Source organism: Urocampus carinirostris, chromosome 11 (genome assembly GCF_059441175.1).
Source record: "Urocampus carinirostris isolate Australia breed hairy pipefish chromosome 11, RoL_Ucar_1.0, whole genome shotgun sequence".
Lineage (NCBI taxonomy): Eukaryota > Metazoa > Chordata > Actinopteri > Syngnathiformes > Syngnathidae > Urocampus > Urocampus carinirostris.
This window is the reverse complement of record NC_142359.1, coordinates 37,018,311-37,038,180: the sequence shown is the minus strand read 5'-3', so window position 1 is coordinate 37,038,180 and position 19,870 is coordinate 37,018,311. Positions and strand designations below refer to the sequence as shown.

At 42.2% G+C, this 19,870-nt stretch overlaps 1 protein-coding gene, 1 long non-coding RNA gene, 1 other non-coding gene and 1 pseudogene across 6 annotated transcripts in view; 2 read left to right on the top strand and 2 right to left on the bottom strand.

Moving 5' to 3' along the window:
* The window catches only part of kmt2e (lysine (K)-specific methyltransferase 2E), a 29,437-nt gene extending 14,464 nt beyond the window's left edge, over window positions 1-14,973 (bottom strand). For 2 of the 3 annotated variants that reach the window (XM_088346713.1, XM_088346715.1), the window contains exons 1-6: window positions 14,592-14,973; window positions 7,984-8,168; window positions 2,567-2,678; window positions 2,271-2,500; window positions 2,043-2,182; window positions 588-772 (exon numbers count right to left, since the gene is read on the bottom strand). In XM_088346713.1, the coding sequence (XP_088202839.1) occupies window positions 588-772; window positions 2,043-2,182; window positions 2,271-2,500; window positions 2,567-2,678; window positions 7,984-8,054 (738 nt within the window). In that variant the 5' untranslated portion in view covers window positions 8,055-8,168; window positions 14,592-14,973. The remainder of the gene's footprint in view (window positions 1-587; window positions 773-2,042; window positions 2,183-2,270; window positions 2,501-2,566; window positions 2,679-7,983; window positions 8,169-14,591) is intronic. The other variant, XM_088346714.1, reaches the window with a different exon arrangement.
* LOC148357265 (U2 spliceosomal RNA) lies at window positions 6,552-6,705 on the top strand (annotated as a pseudogene).
* On the bottom strand, window positions 7,081-7,268 carry LOC148357264 (U2 spliceosomal RNA). Its single transcript, XR_015852148.1, has one exon. It is a non-coding gene; the product is annotated as a U2 spliceosomal RNA (small nuclear RNA).
* Window positions 12,884-18,228, top strand: LOC148357262 (uncharacterized). Of its 2 annotated transcripts, none has more exons than XR_015851948.1 (2): window positions 12,884-13,197; window positions 15,931-18,228. It is a non-coding gene; the product is annotated as an uncharacterized LOC148357262 (long non-coding RNA). The 2 variants fall into 2 exon arrangements; XR_015851947.1 differs by having other exon boundaries at window positions 12,884-14,341.
* Window positions 18,229-19,870: the final 1,642 nt, after the last annotated feature.

Below are 19,870 nucleotides of genomic sequence, written 5' to 3'. Positions count from 1 at the left end.
ACCACGTGTCAGGTAAGAAAAATTAAACATTTATGATCGTTGCTATCAAGTCCATACTGGCAAAATATCTTCTTATTTTCTTGGCTTCAGCTAACTGTTTGAAGCCTAAATGACAACGGTAGCCTTGTAAAGACTGTGTTGGTCAAAAATTAAAAAGAGGCACACATGGCAAACAATCGTTGAGCATACAATCTAAGTCATTTATTAAATAATTTGCCGATATAATAATACTGACTTGACAGCAAAAATTATAAACGTTCTAATTTCTATTCTGCTGCAAAACCCGAGCATTTTTGACAAGTGCCTTAGTCCGATCTTTTTGCTTTGATGCATTTACTACAACTCTGTTCTTTTTTGTTTGATCATGAGTGTCCGGTGAAATCTTTTAAACTTCAACTTCCGACAACTAACATTTTTTTCTCCGTCTCTGGCATACAAACACACAACATGACAACGATTAGGAGTGATGACAGCTTTATTTTCCTCTGTATTCTGACCAGTGCAAGTATTATTTGCCCTCAAAGCTACGCCCCGTCCACCAGATATGCCACAATGTTTACAAACCAAAGGGTCTATATTCTACCCACCTTCTTGGCTCTTGCAGAGGATGCAGGCGTCTCCTTTTCGCCGCTCTTCTTGCGTTTTTTATCCACCTGCTTGTTGCCAAGGCGCCCTGTGGTGAGGGTGATCGTTGTGGGTGTGTGCTGGAAGGTGGAGTACAGTTCGAGAGGCACCTCATCCCCACTCTCTGTAGCGCTGGTGTCCCCATCTACTTGAATGACAATATCCCAGCAGTACAGATTACTCATTCTTTCTTTGTCCAGCAGGTGTCACTGATCAGAAAGGTGCGCCCTGACATGGCCTATAAACATTTCCACCATTATGGCTAATATAACACAAGTACATATTCCCAAGAACGTTTCCAATTAGTTTTTAGAAATGTTGAAGGCGTTTTTGTTGTTGTCGCGGGGCATTAGTCACATTAGTTTAATTTCCCTATGATTTCTGTTGTTCCCTAATAAAACTGGTTTTCTTGGTCTTTTATTTTTGTGTTATGTTTTTACAGTTGTTCAAGTACATTAAAGCAAAAAAACTAATGTCACCAAGACAACACATTTTTGACAATACAAATTGAGGAAATCTACTACAATCTTGCTTTTTGTATGCAGCGAGTCAATGCATTCATCTTGTATTACTCAGACTGTGATGGATGAAATCATAGATTTAGGAGTTAAACATGCATGCTTTGAAGAACATGTAAATCATCACCAAAGTTCTATTGGCCCAGGAGCACAATTTACCGATATATATTTTATGTGCAATAACCATCAAGAGCATAAAAGTATCACAGTGCTTTCTGTCCTTGTTTTCACTTTTGAATACTTTATGATAACTTATTTTAAAAGTACCAACATTTACTCTAAGGTAGTGGTCGGCAACCTTTGCTGTAACACAGACACCGGTCCCAATAATAACCTAAGTTATAACAATAATGATATTGCTAATAATCCCAAAATCCACTGCGTAAACAGTAGACCACAAGGGATGTAGATATAGGAAAAGCCATTAGATTATAGCTCACCATAAGACTATCATTTCTAACAGTACCACGTTGGACAACGTTGTTCTGGCTGAACGCTTTACCATAATGCTCCATTATAACAATATTCTCTAACATCGTCTCTGGTACTAATACTGTAAATATGAGATAAAACCAAATGCTTTTTCTTTTGTCATATTCAGCAAATTAGCACATCAATATTTATCGACTGATAAGCAGCGCTCAATTTTGCTGCTATACTATCATAAAACCTTCGGGTAACGTGCAGCAAAACTTAGGGGTTTTTTTGGGCTTAAAAAGAAAAAAAAAAAAAAAAAAAAAAAAACACATTTATCCAAAGTGCAGGCAAAAACTAAAACAATTTTCTTATCTTTATGTGCGGCCTGGTAGCAAACGAACCATGGCCTGGCATCAGTCTGCGGCCCGGTAGTTGCCACCCACTGCTCCAAGGAGTAAAAATTGAAATACTCTAGCAACCTACCTGACAAACATTCCCTTTTCCTAGTCTGCAAAAGTATTGCCCTCTCGCGGTCCAGGTGTCTCGGCTGGCAGCGTTCACACAGGTACGTCTCAGGAATGTTCTGCCTGTCGATGCCCATGCAGTCAATATGCTGCCAAGCGCTGTAGAGTAAAATCAAAAAGCACGGCTGAGTCATCGGCCGATCTCTGTGGTGTTGTGAAAAGGGGGAGTGCTTCAAGGGCGGCAAACCTGCACTTGTCGCAGCAGATCATGTAGCCGTCATCGTGCGTGAAGCCGCATATGCAGCGGGTGATGTCGGCACCGTAGCTGCCATCCTCGGAGGTGCTGAGCGTAGTGCCCGTCGATGCATCATCCTGGCCGCCCGGAACAAACAACCCCCCCTCACCCTGACGGATCAACATGGAGGGGGGAGGCGAGGCCGGTGGTGTGGGCGGGGGCCGTGCCCCATAGTTATGGTCCTGGAGAAAAACGTGAAGTAGTGAGCTGCTTCGCGAAAAAATTCGTTGTTGGCTTAGGCTACTCACAGCATAAGGCAGCCCGATGTAACTGTGGGAATGGTGAGAGCTGCTGCTGTAGATCTGGTGCGGGTAGCTGGACTTTTCTACCACCACGGAGCTGGCCTCCACCAACTCTGGTCTGCAAGCGCGCACACAATACTCATATTAACTAACAACATTAGCTTTGTTTACTGGCATGACTACGGATAAACGCAACTGGAAGCACCTGTCTGTCTACGAGGTAGTTTGTTGGACGTGTGTGCCGTCACAGAGCCACACTATTTGTCAGGTTGGCATAAGCCAAACCTGTAGATCTACTTTACTCACAAGACTATTTGGTCATCTGTGACCAACCCAAAGCGCTCTTTAGTGTCTAATGACAGCCCTTTTTTGGAGGGATCATGCGATAGATCCAAGAGGGAAGCAGCCATTGATTTTAACAATTAACAAAAAAGTCTAAGCTCAAGTAAAAACACCGTCTAGGTTCTTACACCTGATTACACGAGACAAAACAAGGTACTTTAGCTTGTAGTGCTCAAGTAAAACATCAAAGTGAACCAGCCATGCAGCATACACATTGGCTCACACATCACAGACCCAAGGCTTCCCTTCTTACTCTTCTACACATTTTAAAGCGCTAATCTTTGCAATAGAGAACAGACAGGTCAAACTGAATTTTAAAAGCCAACTAAACTCCGCCACAATACCTGGCACAAACCCTTGCAGAGAACGCCGCTCAAAATTCAACACCTCCTGCACACAGCTACTGTCAAAGTGAAAACTGAACAAGAGTGAGCATGAGGTCTGAAGGCGGAACTGTGTTGAGGGGCGTGTGCGTAAAAGTTTGTGTGTCTACACTACTGATTAACCGCCACACCGGCGCTCCTAACCGTCACAAACACGAGAGACTTAAAAGAAAAAAGAAAAGAAACAATCATTGACAAGAGCAAAACTAAACCCATTTGAATACTGTTGAAGAAAGACATTTAGAAGACTATCATTAAAAAAGGATATTAAAGCTATAAATATGTGTGCATTGTGTAACTTTACCCGTGAAATGTTAAAAAATGATCTGATGCAAAGTTTATGATGAATTACCACAGCAACACCTAGGAAAACGTATTCAGTGAACTCCATAGGATCAAAGACTCAATTGTCTTAACTTTACCAGATTAAAGACCTAATGTACATGAGTGTGCCTTGATCATAGTAGAAATGTCGTATCAAAGGATAACCAAACCAAAGATCTAAGATCTTAGAACACTTTATTGGTCTGCTGTGTGCCCAGAAGTACTACATATTCTGTTTCATTTGATGCACAAAAAAGTAACCTTTTTATCAAGTTGGTGATAGTGCGCTAATGTAATCAAAATATTGACATTATTTGGGACAAGTATATTAGAGGAAAATATGAGTGAGAAAAGGGCAGCACGGCGCCTCAGTAGTTAGCGCATGAGCGGCAAAGTTCTGAGGTCATGAGATCGAACCCCCTATGTGGAGTTTGCATGTTCTCCCCTTGCTTGCGTGGGTTTCCTCCGGGCACTCCGGTTTCCTCCCACATTCCAAACAACGTGCATGACAGGTTGATTGGCCAGTACAAATTGTCCCTAGGTGTGAATGAGCGAGGGAATTGTCCGTCCCTGTGTGCCCTGCGACTGGCTGGCAACCAGTTCAGGGTGTCCCCTGCCCACTGCCCGAAGACAGCTGAGATAGGCTCCAGCACCCCCCTTACCGAGGATAAGCGGTGCAGATAATGGATGGATGGATGAGTGAGAGGAAATCGCTTTGCTTGACTGTCAAGCCATGGCATGTCAACATAGCAGAGACCAGTTTCTTTCAAATTTGTCATTGAGAGACAGCTAAAGCCATCTTCTAGACTTAGCAACACAAATGTTACATTTTCAGATTTCTGATTCAGATATACTTTATTGTCATTATAGTACACGTGTATACAGAACGAAATGTCGATACATCTGACCCGCACAGTTTCCTTGGATGTACAGATATAAATAAAATGTTGTATTGAGTTGGAGTATTGAAGTACTAATAATATACTAAATAATTATGGCTATGTAAAGTATTTTATAGTAGTGCAAAGAGTGCAAGAGGAGCAGCTAACCAGATGTGCAAAATGGGCAGGCAGTTATTTTGCAGGATTTTTAAAATAACTTTGCACCCACAAAGTGAAAACCTTACACTGATATTTGTGGTCAAGTTGTACACACTCACTAGTTAATCTAATTAAATAAAAGCAAGCTAACATTTAAATAGAATAGAGGCTGCACTAACATTTATCATGAAAGTGGCTGAGACTTTAATATATATTTATAGAGCAATATCCTTCTTGACAAACACTTGCTGCAGATGAAATAAACTAAGTATTCTAAGATTTTGGGTGCATTATCCCAAGTTAAAATTTGTTCAATACATGTGAAAGGGCCTCAATGAAAAGTTATTTTCGCCTACCACGATTGACTGTGTGGAACTGTACTGAACACTCAAAATTTGTATTCTCAAATGTGTAAGCAAGTGAGCCAAATTCCACACTGTTGAGTTGGAGGGAGGGTCTTTCAAATCGAGCATAGCTGGAGGAGGATTTGTATCATCACAGAAGGTGGGGAATGTAGGCATAAGAGCATGTTTGTACTTCTACTGTGGGTTAATGTTTTGGTAATTGAAGTAGAGCTGCGAATCCATACTGTGTATATATATATATATATATATGTGCCCAAAAAAAGGACGAAAGAAAAATGGACAAATGAAGAGGAGCAACCAGAGGCAACATCTTCACTCCTAGAGGGCTGCCATGGCAACGCTACGAACTCCGCCAGTGTGTAACCGTGGACAAGCAAACAAGCATGCAGGCAGGCAGGCAGGCAGGCACATGCTACATTAGCCAACAGCTGGCTGCCCTGCTGCATACTTGAGGGGATGTGGAATGGACACAACGCAACACCCTCTCCGCCATCTTTTCATCATTGCACCCATTTTTGTGAGATCGGTTCAATGCTGTTGGTTAACTAAAGAGTGGACAAATCAAGTAGGGGTACATTTACCCCCTAACACCGTTTGACTGAGAGCTTCTACTTGGATGGGGTGGGCTTTGTTGTGAGGACCACCTGTCAATCAGGCCACTGCCATGGTAACAGGCCTTGCGCAGTGCAGAGGGGAGAATAGAGCAGGGATGTGGGGTGGTGGCGGAGGGTATTGGTAGATACCATGGCAACACAAGCTGTCACGGCAACAGCTCTGATGAAAGCAAAAAAGGGTAGGAGGGGCTCTCCCTCGTTTAAAAGGACCAACACAGTTTTCTGTTCCTCTTAATGAGTGGATGACGTGTGTGGTTCTTTAGTCATTGGAGAGCATCTTGCTTCATTTAAAGCCATGCTAGTGTCCTTGACGAACAAACAGAAGCATGGAGGTAGTGATGTCGGAGACACAAGGCTTGTTGCCATGACGCTGTGCACCTTTCTGCCTCAGCTCCACACAGATGAGCAGGCATCAGCCGGCCATACACTCCAGACACAGGCAACGCAAAAAAGGCGGCTGCGGTTAAGTGCCAGGACAATCAATGGCGTGGGAGCGACTGTCCAATAAAGCAGGTTCCACTTCTATAGTTGCTTATAAAGATTTAAAAGAGGCTAAGTAAGCATTACTATTAAGGATGTTTGATAGGGAGACGACGTCAAGAAAGTAAATAGTTAAAACCTGACTGCTGCCAATTTGAATTGTTTTTAATTTATCAAACTTACGGCTTTTCTAATCACCACATTTTCTGGACAATAAAGCACACACCAAAATCCCCAAATTGGCCAGATATTTGAACATGACCTTTATATTCCGTGACCTTTATATTCCGATGTGCTTGTTAATGCATTACATCATTTGTGCAATTACTAATCAACCGATAAATTATAAAACCTGACCACGACTGCATAACAAGGTTAGCAATGGGGATTGAACCAGGATAGCAATGATAAAAGCTCCGCTTTAAGACTCCGTCCACAATTGCATAACATTGTAAGCAACAGGTATATAAAGTTTATTGTTCTATATTCTTTATCAATTATCCAAATTTTGCAATTGAGAGATGGAATAAGAGCTTGCTCTGTCCACTCCACGCATTGGCCCGGTATTGCAGTACCTCCGGGAACGGTGGAACGGTGTATTCGCACGGATTGCTGCTAGGCTTGTGGCTAGGACCTTGACTCAGCCTCTTGGCTGAGAGCAAGTGTCTCGGCCCCTTGGCTTTGTAGCGCATTATGATTTGACCAATAACGGATAATGGATAATTGATAAAGAATATAGAACAATAGAAGGGGGGGGGGGGGGGATTTTTTAAGGGATATTGTTCTATCTTGTTTATTCATTATCCATTAAGCGGGGGGTTTTTAAGGGTTATTGATCTATCTTCGTTATTCATTATCCATTATCCGTTATCGGTCAGTTCATAATACGCTACAAAGCCTAGGAGCCGGGACACTTACTCTCAGCCAAAAGGCCAAGCTAGGGTCCTAGCCCTAAAGCCTTGCTGCGATCATTGCGAATGCACCGTTCCCGAAGGTACTGCAATACCGGGCCGATGCGTGGAGTGGACAGAGCAAGCTCATATTCCATCTCCGAAATGCAAAAATCAAAAACACAGCCATCGGTATAGTCCAAGACCTTCAGCTGACATAGAAGAATTTCTTGCTTCACTGGATTATATCCACTAGACCACTAAGTTTATTAACAACACAAGAAATTGTATTGGTCTTAAATCATTATCACACTATTTTCAGTCACGGTACCAGATATGTTAAAGTATGAGAATATTGTTTTACTTTTTCTCAGCTCAAACAAAGCATTGTAAGTGAAGAACCTTTAGAAAATATGGGGCAATGGGTTCATTTAAATATTTGGGGCCAACGGAAAGATTTCCCACATTGCCCTTCTTTTTATTCAGTTCAGAACGACTAAATTATTTCCCACAAAGCGTTTCTCGACATTCAATTAAAAAAAACATTTCGTGTGCTTCGTAAAGACTGCGATTTGGCTGTACCATAGACAGGTTTAATGTCCGACAACATTTTTGCGGCCAAAATGGCCGTTACTAAATTTGTGTGATCATCAGATAGAAACTAAAGTATATTCATGCGTCTAGTGATCTAGTGGATAGGTTTGATTGCCTGTATGCATTTGTGATCAGTGAAATATTCCGATTGATCAATGAATGTGCAAATTCTATATTGTTTTAATTTCGTGCAACCTAGCATTTAGAGTAGTTTTAATTCCATGTAACTTAAAGTGCAGTGCGCTTTTATATGAAAGAAATAATCACAAAAGACTATTTTTCTGGGGTGCACCCCATAATCCAGTGTGCCTTATAGTTGGACCATATAGTACATTTTTAAAAGTATTTCTTCAGACAGTCAGGGAAAACCCAAAGTGGTCTGGATACTTACTCTGAACCTGCCGCCATGTCCAGGTATGAAGTGTCTGCTGTGTCCACCCCCGCAGGGATGACTATGCTCATGACGTTCTCTGCTGTTCGGTTCTTGTCCTACTGAGTCCAGAGAATGGTCGCCCAAAACACTGAGGCATGCCAGCCACAGCAGTCATTGCAGACATCTAAGTGCATTCACAAGGCCTGGACGAGGAGGGACAGAGGAGAAAAATCAGTGTTTACTTGGAATGAAACATGTAATTTACATACTACATTCAAGGTGACGATGCAAAAGCTGCACTGTGAGTATGCACCACAAAGGGGAGCAAGAGAACACAAAGCTAAAACCCATGCGGGGAATACACATTTGGCGTGTCAGTTTTTGGTTGCACCCCTTTGTTTCTTCCCTGGTGGGCATTTGCTGGAGTTGCTAAGGAGGAAATACACAAAATTTCCTGAAGGGACAGCTCATTAGTATTGGCCAATCACTTTTTAGGCACAAATTATAAGCATATACAATATTTGTGGGAATTCTGGGGTGTACGTGTTGTTAACACCCAGACAGGGGCATATGTGTCACAATGGCTGGCCCGGATACAGAGCTCTGTTGATAAGCAGGATTAGCGGGAGGGCACAGATGACGGTATGAAATGGGCTGGAGGTCACACCTCCGCCTGGCCGCACTATCTCAGCGGACAAACAAAGGCTCCATTCCATGCAATGCAGATGGGGAATATTGAGTAATTGAGATGCACTATTATGGAAGTCAGCGGTCACTTTCAGGCCTTCAGTGCAGGGAAAGAGTATTTGTCTGATTTGTGTTTTTTGAAATGTTATCACTCAAAAAGGTTTCAAATCATCAAACCAATTCTAATTCACACAGAAAAAATTGAAGGATATACAGATTTTAAATTTTGATCCCGCTTATTTAGGCAAAACAAAAACAACCGTGATAAAGTAGATGCTCCCTGAACCCGATAGTGAATTGGGCCACCTTTGGCATTGATAACAGAAATAAAACGTTTATAATTGGTGGCGAGTCTTTCACAACGCTGTGGAAGAATCTTGACCCACTCAGCAAAATTGTTTAAAATCTGCCATAGTAGAGGGGTTTCTAGCATGGACTGCCTGTATATCAATTGGGTTTTAATCCAGACTTTGACTCGGCCACTCCAGAAACTTCATTTTTAGTTTTTTGAGCCATTCAAAGGTAGACTTGCTGGTGTGTTGCAAAACGTTGTCCTGCACCATGATCCAAATGTGCTTGAGTTTGAGGGCACGAACTGATCGCTGGATGTTCTCCTTCAGGATCTTCGGGTATACCCTAGAATTCATTATTCCATCAAACACAACATATCAACCCGGTCCTGAGGCACCAAAGCAGCCCTAGAGAACATAACACTGCCACCATCATCACGGCTCACTAATCTCTTAACTGCAAGGGTCGTAGGGGCACCACTTCCCATGGTGTATCTTGGGCAAGTACAGCCTGGAGGCACCAATCCGTCTCCAGGCACGTTTTTTGGCCAGGGGTTAAGTCCCCCACATGAAACAGATAGTACTGCTTTTCTAAAAATGTTTGGATTTTTGTGTCTAAAAAAATTTGAATCAACATTTCTAAACTCCATTTGACATTAAAATTGTTTTGACCTGAAACCTTTGTAAGGGATAAATGTACGAAAAACACAGGAATCAGGAAGGGGGCAAATACTTTTTCAAGGAACTGTAACTCATTGCAAGATTTATACTACATTTGTGTTAGATTGCTCCCTACAGCTTAAGGCAAGTTAAATTCAAGACTTTTTTCCAGAGTTAATGCCTTTGAAGTCAAATTTGAAACAAAAAGAAATTGTATACAAACATGTCTTGCACACAATACATGGCGCCTCACACACATTAACTGGCACAAAAACGTACGTCGGACAGCCACTTCTCACTTTGCCATGGTCCAAAGAAAATGTATCTGTCCGAAGTTATTAAGTGGATTGTGGATAGACCTAAGACATGCATCTGCTCTGAAAGGACCGACTGAAACCACATCTCTGTTTTGATAGTTCTGTTATTATGGTCACATCATGTTGCCACCAAAGAAAATCTGATTTATTAAAAAGACAATTGCTTAATGTTTCTTAATATTTCTAGTTCAAACAAATGTAAATATTATTAATGTGTTCATATTTTAAGACATTCAAAAAATTGTATTAATGCATTTTAATGCCAATGAAGGCCTTACTTTCAGAATAATGAATTCAATGCCTTTTAAGACTTTGAGGATTCACGGGCACATTATAAAAGCAACATTCAATTGATTGCTCCAACAAGTGATGGGGCAGAATGCCAATAACAACAAGACAAAAGACAAGCCCTTTCCCTTGCGTTATCGAACAGTGGCAGTGTGTTTATGTTTCACTTGGATTTTCCCAAGACAGGAAGAAAACCTAACACAACTTAAGTACACAGTCAACTCAAGACAGAGGAAAAAAGGCAACTTTAAAGTGAGCAGCGAGTGGAAAAAAAAACAAGTACAGTACAGCAGCATTCCAGACTAAATCTAAGCTCCAACTGCCTCTGTTTGCTCCTCCCACTTCCCTTACAGGAACTGTCCATCTCCATTTGAGCCAAAATGGGGGGTGGGGGGGCTCATTTCTTCCTTTGCCCAGTCACCTCACCCAGACATATTTCTTTCTCTCCTCAGTGCACTTCCTAAAGAAACCAGTTACCCAGAGCTGAAGGGAAAGGGGCCGAGAAACTGACAGTGACAGTACACAGCTGTGACCCCACTAAGACTCTGGGTGGCGATGCTGAGCTCACACACAGATTAACAGTCAGACTGTGGGGACACAGTGGAGTCATTGAGCAGGAAAGAAGACAACCAAGAAATGTCATTTTTAAACATTGGGAGGGAAAACACAGACTTGCAGGTTTCCACTGCATATTTTTGTTGTGGTTTCTCTGGCCGCTGTATGATGATTTCTTTTTTCTTGATAAAAGGAACTATTACAAATTCCAACACAACCCTACCACAATTCCTTTTCTGAATGCCAAACAGCAAACAGATGTGCCTCGACACAGTCCTAGGAAGTGGCTGGAGTGACTCAGCTAGTAAGCGGACTCAAATACACAAAGACCGTGATGGGATGTTTCTAGAGGGACCACAAAGGCACATGTCCCACTTGCTCTTGTACGCCCCACATTGAAATACAAGGTGAGATTGGAGTGTATGCATACTCCATTAAATACTGTGCATGCAGAGAAAGACAAAAAAAAAACAAGACGAAAAATGCATTTAGGAGAACAAAATCAGTTTGGTTGAAGGGTTTGTGTTCACAACCTAGCAACCAGCAAACAGGCGAGGGGTACCACATTGAGCAGACAGTGAAGAAGAAAAAAAATTAATAATAATAAAAATTAAAAAAAATATATATATATATATATATAAAATGTTCAGAGCCGGTCTAAACTGAAGAGAAAAAAAAGCAAATTGTATCATTGCAAGGGTGGGCGAATCCGGTCCTAGATGTTGAGGATTCTCTCCATTACTAAAGTGATTCAAATCAGTATCCTACTGATACAAAAAACTGTGTAGGAGCTCGTCTATTGAATCAGCATGTTGGAGGAGTTTACGGCTAGCACATTCTTATTCAAAACAAGAAAACTTTCTGCTACTTGTTCTTCAAACTTGCTATTTGCTGGTATTGGTTATTTGTACTGAGCCTTATCTATTGCCTGTTTGCACACAGAGAAGAGGGAGCAATTTCATATGTGCTGTATGTTGTGCATAGAGCATTTTTGACAGTAAAGTTGATAAACTTCAAAAACAAAACAGATTTGCTCACCCCTGGTCTATTGTCATAACCCAAAAGCACGAATAAGACATTCGCTGTAAATCAAAATAGACCATAGCCAATTATCACAGTGTGTATAACTGAAACAAGCATACAGACGCCTAAGGGTTTCCACAGGTCATATTGCTGCAGTCATAAAAGATCCCTTCCATGCATTTATGTTACATCATCAAAATCAAACCATGTGTCCGTATGAAAAAAAAAAAATCCTACCCATGGGCACTAATGTCACCAAGGAGGTTGTCAGCCCTGTTGAAGAGGGTTTTATTACAGGGCAGCCAGGGGCACAAAAACAGGTCACCTGATCTGAGTCTCCTACACACAACAGGGAGGGCATGTGAGTACACGGAGCAGCACAAAAGCTGGGTGCACTTGTCTTCTGAGGGTCTCCTGAGGTGCAGGCACCACATGAGTGAGATCACTCTACGGTAGTTGGGTGGGTGAGAGTAGTGCCGCACACAGTACAGGCACAAGCCCTATATGGTGAGGTCTGTGGGGATGACAACAGTTAAGCTAAACAGACGAGGCCATACTAGTGTGTTAAAAAGACAAATACACTGGAAGCATACACATCAGGACTAAGGTAAAGCCAAATAAATTATTGATGAAAATAAAGACATGCTTTATTAGCGAGCTTCATTCCCAGTGAAGTAAGAATGAATTCATCCCCTGAACAGAAACAAGTCCTCAGATCACTAAAAGTCGGCACATCCGTTAATGTATTAGCCAAAAGATGATTTGTATTATCTAAAATCTGAACGACTGCAAGTCTCGGCCTAAATATACTTTGCCATGATAAATGCTATAGAATATTGTATTCGGAGCAGACAGAGAAGGTCGTGGCTCGTTGAACAACACGACAGTAGCTTACGTCACACAATTTCATTCTTGATCAACTACTTTAAGGGCATATCCTATTAAAAATTAAAGTTTAATACTTTTGCTTGTGACTGTTATCGCAATTAATACATATATGCGTGTGTAGTTGCTTTCCGGTGAGTGTGTCGGCGCTGCAGTGAGGACTGCCTGTAGGGGTGTGGAGGCGACAACGTAGCTATTATGTTTCCACAACAGGCTGGCCGCGGACGCCATTTTCCTGCCGCTTTTTCGTCGTAGCAAAGCCAGTCGAGGCTCGCCAGTCTCTGGGAAACCACTCTGCCCCGCACACGGGGACCACGCTCCCCGCATAAGCGTTCTCTCAAGAATCAGCCCGTCCGACGGTCGTTTTGTTTCCGTGTGTCAGTGCGTCTAGAGGTTCGTCGAAGGCGAAGCTAGCAGGCTAATGGGCTAGCAGTTTGGTGGGCCACTTTGGATGGACCAAAAACAACGATAGGAGCACCGCAACGGGGCGAAAGTGTCCCGCTCGTCCGTCGTGGTTTCGTTGAAGAGTGAGACACATTTATTACCGCGGGGTAATTCCACTTTGTGTCGTCGGTGAAGGTCAAACTGGCGGTTGATGGAATAATACGTAATGAGTGCTAGCTGGGCTAACCTAGCAACAATGAAAAGTGGGCTAATGTTTTGTATGCGCACAATCAGGAAGAATCAATCACATTTATGGACTGACGCATGTAACTGCGATAAAATTACTCACTCGTGGGTAATTCTGAAATAGAAGAGCGCCCCCCCCACACCCAGTGCATTTATTTATTTAATTACAAACGAGTGACACGGGGCGTCCCCTCCCCCATGTTTGCAGCATACGAACCCAAATACTGTACACACTTTAAACCCGACGTCTTGTAACTTTTGACTTTACAAGTAGATTCACCGAAAATTATCAAGGTTTAATTTGCTTTAAAATGTCAAAATATTGTTTCATCCTGTGAGAACGGAGCCGCGGATCATTAGGTCACTGCGCAATGCAAGGCAGGCATTTGAGATATTTCAGCAGCTGCTTTTATTCATATTTGGGCACGTCTGTTAACACGAATGCTATACTTTGTTTCTAAAATGAAGTTCGGGGGGGAAAAAAACAAGATGCTACAGTGTAGCGGGATTTAAGTCATGTCGATTACACTTAAGTTTGCAACTAACGCACATCATCTTCTTGAATCTACACAAGCTCCCATCAGGTATTCAAATACGACAATCGTAAACAGCCACGTATATAAAGTGTGTTAAAGATTTTGGGGTTGAAATTGACTGCAATGTGGCCCGCAACGACACCGCGACCGCTATCATGTTAGGTCCAGGGTTGCTTTCAGAATATACCTACCGCTCTTTGCATCCCAGTCCGGGTCAGTTATATTTGGTTTTATTGATCGTCCCAACAAAGCCTTGACATATTGGGCAGTATGTTCGCCCGATGCGTGAGTTCCAAACAGGGTTATGCCTTTCCCTGTCGATTTGTTTTGAATGCTGTGTTCAACGCGATGAGCCTATTCTAACCACACTATATAGCTTTTTATGACGTTTAATGTATGGTCAGTCAAACGTTGCCACTTAGTCTGTCAAGCTAGTGTGGGCTAATAGCATGCGCTAGCTTGGAGGAAGCAAGAGCTCATCTGGCGTTGCCAACTTGACACATTAGTAAGGGCCTTGCTTGTTTCTTCTTTATTTAACGCGTAGTCAATTCAGAGTAAATATGCAACATGTATTTAATATAAACGTACACACGAAGCGTGTGATGCTTTGCTATGGGCAGGTACGCCACACACAGCTGATTGATACACCATTAGCCAGCTTTAGCGTGATGTGCCAGCTAAAGTAAAGCCAACAATAGCCTTCTAGGTCGGATTTGTACTGACCAGACACCAACAACAAACTGCAGAGTACTTACCGTGTTATATCCACGTCTGAAGGGTCCAGGGATCGAATGAGGCAGCAGGGCAAGACCCTCGCCGCTCTCCACACAACCTCTAAAACAATACTTCAGTCCAAACCGTAGGGATCACTACCCAAAAAATAAATAAATAAAAAAGCTCAAACGCTCGGATCCTCAACTTTATCTTCGATAGTCCTCTCCTATCCACAATTCGGCGCCTCCTTTGGTGCTGCACAAGGTGGGGGTGGTGGAGGGCAGTTTCGGTGCAGCAACAGAAGGGGTAGCGTTAAAACAAACTATTCGCTGGGCAAAGAGCGACTTTTCGAAATTAGAGACCCCTCAAAAGCAGTCTCTTTTCCCTTTGCAAAAATGGCGGCCCTGCCAGAACTGTGGTGACTCCGCCTCCCTCCTCTCGCGCCCCCCTCCCCTTCTCCCTCCCGTCAGTAAAAGCGTCACCCCGCCTCCACGAGCTGCGGGGTGACATGGTCTATTTCACAGGGGCCGCCGTGCCCGATGCGCGCGCACCTCCATCTTCGCTCTCTTCTCCCGAATAAAACACGTTTTTTGATTTTTGTAATATTTAGTTATGGAACAATAATCATATAAAGTTTTTTAGCTGTCACAATTAAAGGGAACAATAAAAAAAATGTAATACTGTGGGGCATTACATCATTATCTATTTTATTTTGCATGCCAAAACATTGAATAAAAAAAAAAACCGTCACTCCCTGGAACATGCATTGTTGATTGTTAACTTGTCAAAGTTACCCAACTGTTGTGTTTTTGTGTTAAAATAGTTCCTTTGTTCTCCGAGACCGACCAATGAGATGAATTTATATATACTACATTTAACTTTCAACTGTATTATTGAAGATTAGGAACTGTTCAAAAGTTGTTAACCCTTCACCTTATCATACATGTGAGCCTTAGCCATTTGCTCCCTTTATTAAAGCCCCGGAGTGTAACATTTAAGGACTAGATGGCACTGTTGTCTAATGGGAACGAAAACTAGCGCCACAAAAAGCAGCAAAACACCAGACAAATATTGCGGCGACTCAGGTGGGGATTCCAGTTTGTAAAACAAATACACATTTCTCAACCTTTGATTTTCCACAAAAACTAACATTTTGATCTAGTATTTAAATCAATATTTTTTTACTGACAGTTTTTGTACACCAAATATTACACACTGTCTCTTCATTGATTGTGATTCACCTTTTTAAGCAATAATATACCTTACAAACATAATACGGCACCTATTTATACAAAGCAAGACAGACAATATAGAATTAAACAAAGATCATTTGTGAAAACAAGTACATTTTTTGACAAGATAAAACATTTTTTTCTGCAGAAGTACACAGCGGATGGGTGGTTGGCGCACTGCTCCACGGTGGAGAGGTCCAGTGTTCAATTTTAGCTGCGATGGTCTCCCCGTGCAGAGTTTGCATGTTCTCCCCGTGCGTGCCTGAATTTCCTCTGGGCACTCCGGTTTCCTCCCACATTCCAAAAAGATGTTTGGCAGGTTAATTAGCCGGTCCAAATTATCCGTAGGTGTGATTGAGCGAGTGAGTTGATTGTTTCTGTGTGCCCTGTGCTGGCTGGCTGTTCAGGGTGTCTCCTGCCCACTGCTCGAAGATAGCTAGGATGGGCTCCGGCACCCCCGCGACTCTACTTAGGATAAGCGGTGCAGATAATCGATTGATCGAATCCCGGCTCCTCCGTGTTACATGTCAAAGTGTTCTTGGGTAAGACCCCTAATGCCCCCAATAAGCAGGTTTGCGCCTTACATGGCTGCTTGGCCGCTATTGGTAAATGTAAAGCACATTGCAAAAGCGCTTTGGGAAGTCTTCATTGACTTGAAAAGCGCTATATAAATGCAGGTCATTTCATTTTCATTTCATCGATTCCACATATTTCTTAGTTCGTCTCCCACTTGCATTAATTTTTGTGTGGTTTATTCAACATAGCAGTGCAGGATTTAACCAGGTATCACCTAATCTTAGATGGTTTTACTCTGTAAAAGAAAATGTCACAAGTGAATTTAATTTGTAACAAAATATTTCCAACGCTGCGTTGTTCACATTTTTTAATTTAAACTTTTTGTTTAATTAAATTTATCATGTTTATCCAAATCCTGTCCTTAGTTCCAAAAATACTGTAATTTTGGGGGTGCCTGGGTTGAATTTGGGGGTGTTCGAGCACCCCCAAAACGGGCTGGTTTACGCCCATGTTGCCAAGCCATCTTAGCTCTTATGTAACCTTTTACACAAGAGCGTTTTGAGAAAAATGTTCGATTTTTTACTGATAATTGAAAAACAAATACAACAAATGAAAACCTACACTTCGAGGTGTAGATTTTTTAGGTGGCTATGCACAGTGAACATAGCAAGAACATTTGTGATATATGCCATTGACGGCAACATAAATCCCAAACTGGGTTGGAACGTTTTGTGATAAAGGGCTGTACAAATAAATGTATTACTTGACTATTTGATTGACAGACTTTTAATTTGCCACGCACAGTGCAGTTTGTGGTAGCATATAGAGTATGTATTACGTTGCGTCAAAGCTCTGTAGAATTCCCTTTGACATCACAGCGTCGGAGAGGATGTCCTCATCGTTTCCATGCAGCGCACTCCCCTCCTCCACAAGCAAAGCGCAACTCTTCGCGCATGCGCACTTGCGTCTCTGCATCGGCTTCTTTTCAGAGACGCAGCAAGCCCCGTTTTTCTGCAATTCTTTCGCTCGACGTTAGCCCCCAGATGGCCGAAGAAAAAAATTACATTTTTGAACCAGCACTACGCCGGAGGTGCACGAAGGAGGACACTACCGACAAACGGCCCGAGAGGATAAACCCTGTGAACGAACCCTTGCGTTTTTCCCCCTGGCGATGATGGCGTATAAACGACTGTCGTCCAATATTAATCACAATTTAGTGGGAAACGAGCATTTTGTTTATCGTATGTATATAAAAGAGTTTAAATACAATGACATCATGTGTTTGGTATTCAGTGGGCGGGCTCTGAGCTGTGAGGGGAGAGGGGCGCAACCGGAGAGCCATCTCGGCGCCATCACCCGCAAGTGACGCAGCGACGTACTTTTGTATTTTTAATGGGCACATTTTAGAAATTACGGGATCCAGCCGACGCCAGCACCTTTTATTAGTAAGCTATTGGAATCCGATTCGACAAATTGGCCGTCTGAAGACTCGGATATTTCCCCCTTTCTTTTTACTTGAATGCGCCGGGCACAGAAACAAGATGGTGTCCACGTCTTGGTGGAGTGCAGAGCTTGTGCACGTATGGGCGGAGGCGCGAGCATGCGCACTGAGAACTTGTTTCTTATTTCCTGTTATGTGCTTGTGTAAAGACAAACATTCATGATGCACATTCGAGTACTTTTCCACACTCGTCGGTAGCCTTTAAAGCTCCCGTTTCCCCCTTCTTACGAGTTGGCGACACAATTGAATCGTGTATCGAATGCAGGAAGAATACACGACACCAAAATTCAAAACATGTTGTATTATGTCATTCGGACAGCTATTTGCTGTGTTCGCTACATGTCAGTATACAGGACTGTCTCAGAAAATTAGAATATTGTGATAAAGTCCTTTATTTTCTGTAATGCAATTAAAAAGACAAAAATGTCATACATTCTGGATTCATTACACATCAACTGAACTATTTCACGCCTTTTATTATTTGAGTATTGCTGATTTTGGCTTACAGCTGAAAAAAAAATCAAAAATCCTATCTCAAAATATTAGAATACTTCCTCAGACCAAGTAAAAAAATAATTTTATAACAGCAAAACTAAATCAAACATTTGAAAATGTCCATTGATGCACTCAGTACTTGGTTGGGAATCCTTTTGCACGAATTACTGCATCAATCCGGCGTGGCATGGAGGCAATAAGCCTGTGGCATTGCTGAGGTGTTATTGATGCCCAGGATGCTTCGATAGCGGCCTTCAGCTCATTTGCATTTGTAGGTCTGGTGTCTTTCATCTTCTTCTTAAGTATACCCCACAAATTCTCGATGGGGTTCAGGTCAGGGGAATTAGCAGGCCAATCAAGGACAGTGATGCCATGGTCAGTGCACCAGTTACTGGTGGTTTTGGCACTGTGGGCAGGTGCCAGATCATGCTGGAAAATGAAATCCTCATCTCCATAGAGCTTTTCAGCAGATGGAAGCATGTAGTGCTCTAAAATCTCTTGGTACACAGTTGCATTTACTCTGGACTTGATGAAACACAGTGGACCAACACCAGCAGCTGACATGGCTCCCCAAACCATTGCTGACTGTGGGAACTTCACACTGGATTTCAAGCAACTTGGATTTTGCTCCTCTCCAGCCTTTCTCCAGACTCTGGCGCCTTGACTTCCAAATGAAATGCAAAACTTGCTTTCGTCTGAAAAGAGGACTTTAGACCACTCTGCAACTGTCCAGTACTTCTTCTCCATAGCCCAAGTCAGACGCTTCTTCCGTTGTCTTGAGTTCAGAAGTGGCTTGACCATGGGAATACGGCTATTGTAGCCCATTTCCCGGACACGTCTGTGAACTGTGGCTTTTGATACCTGGACTCCAGCTTCAGCCCACTGTCTTTGAAGCTCCCCCAAATTCTGGAAGCGGCTCTTCTTCACAATTTTGTTAAGGCTGCGGTCATCTCTCTTGGTTGTGCAGCTTTTCCGGCCACATTTTTCCCTTCCAACAGACTTTTTGTGGATATGCTTTGAAACTGCACTCTGTGAACAGCCTGCTCTTTGAGAAATTTCTTTTTGTGTCTTACCCTCCTGATGGAGGGTATCAATGATGGTCCTCTGGACAGCAGTCAGATCAGCAGTCTTCCCCATACTTTGATTTGATTTAGTTTACTGAACCAAGCTGAGTGTTTTTAAGGCTCAGGAAACCCTCGCAAGGTGTTTCGAGTTAATTAGATGATTCAGGTGATTAGTTGAATAGCCTACTTGTATACTTTTTCATGATATTCTAATATTTTGAGATAGGATTTTTGAGTTTTCTTAAGCTGTAAGCCAAATTCAGCAATATTCAAATAATAAAAGGCTTGAAATAGTTCAGTTGATGTGTAATGAATCCAGAATGTATGATATTTTTGTTTTTTTAATTGCATTACAGAAAATAAAGAACTTTATCACAATATTCTAATTTTCTGAGACAGTCCTGTATACAGGACACAAGCTGGAGGTTGACAGCTACGGTAATAATAAAGAACTGTGCCATTCCGCCATCTAGCGGTTTTCAACAAATACACGTACGTACTGGTCAAACACT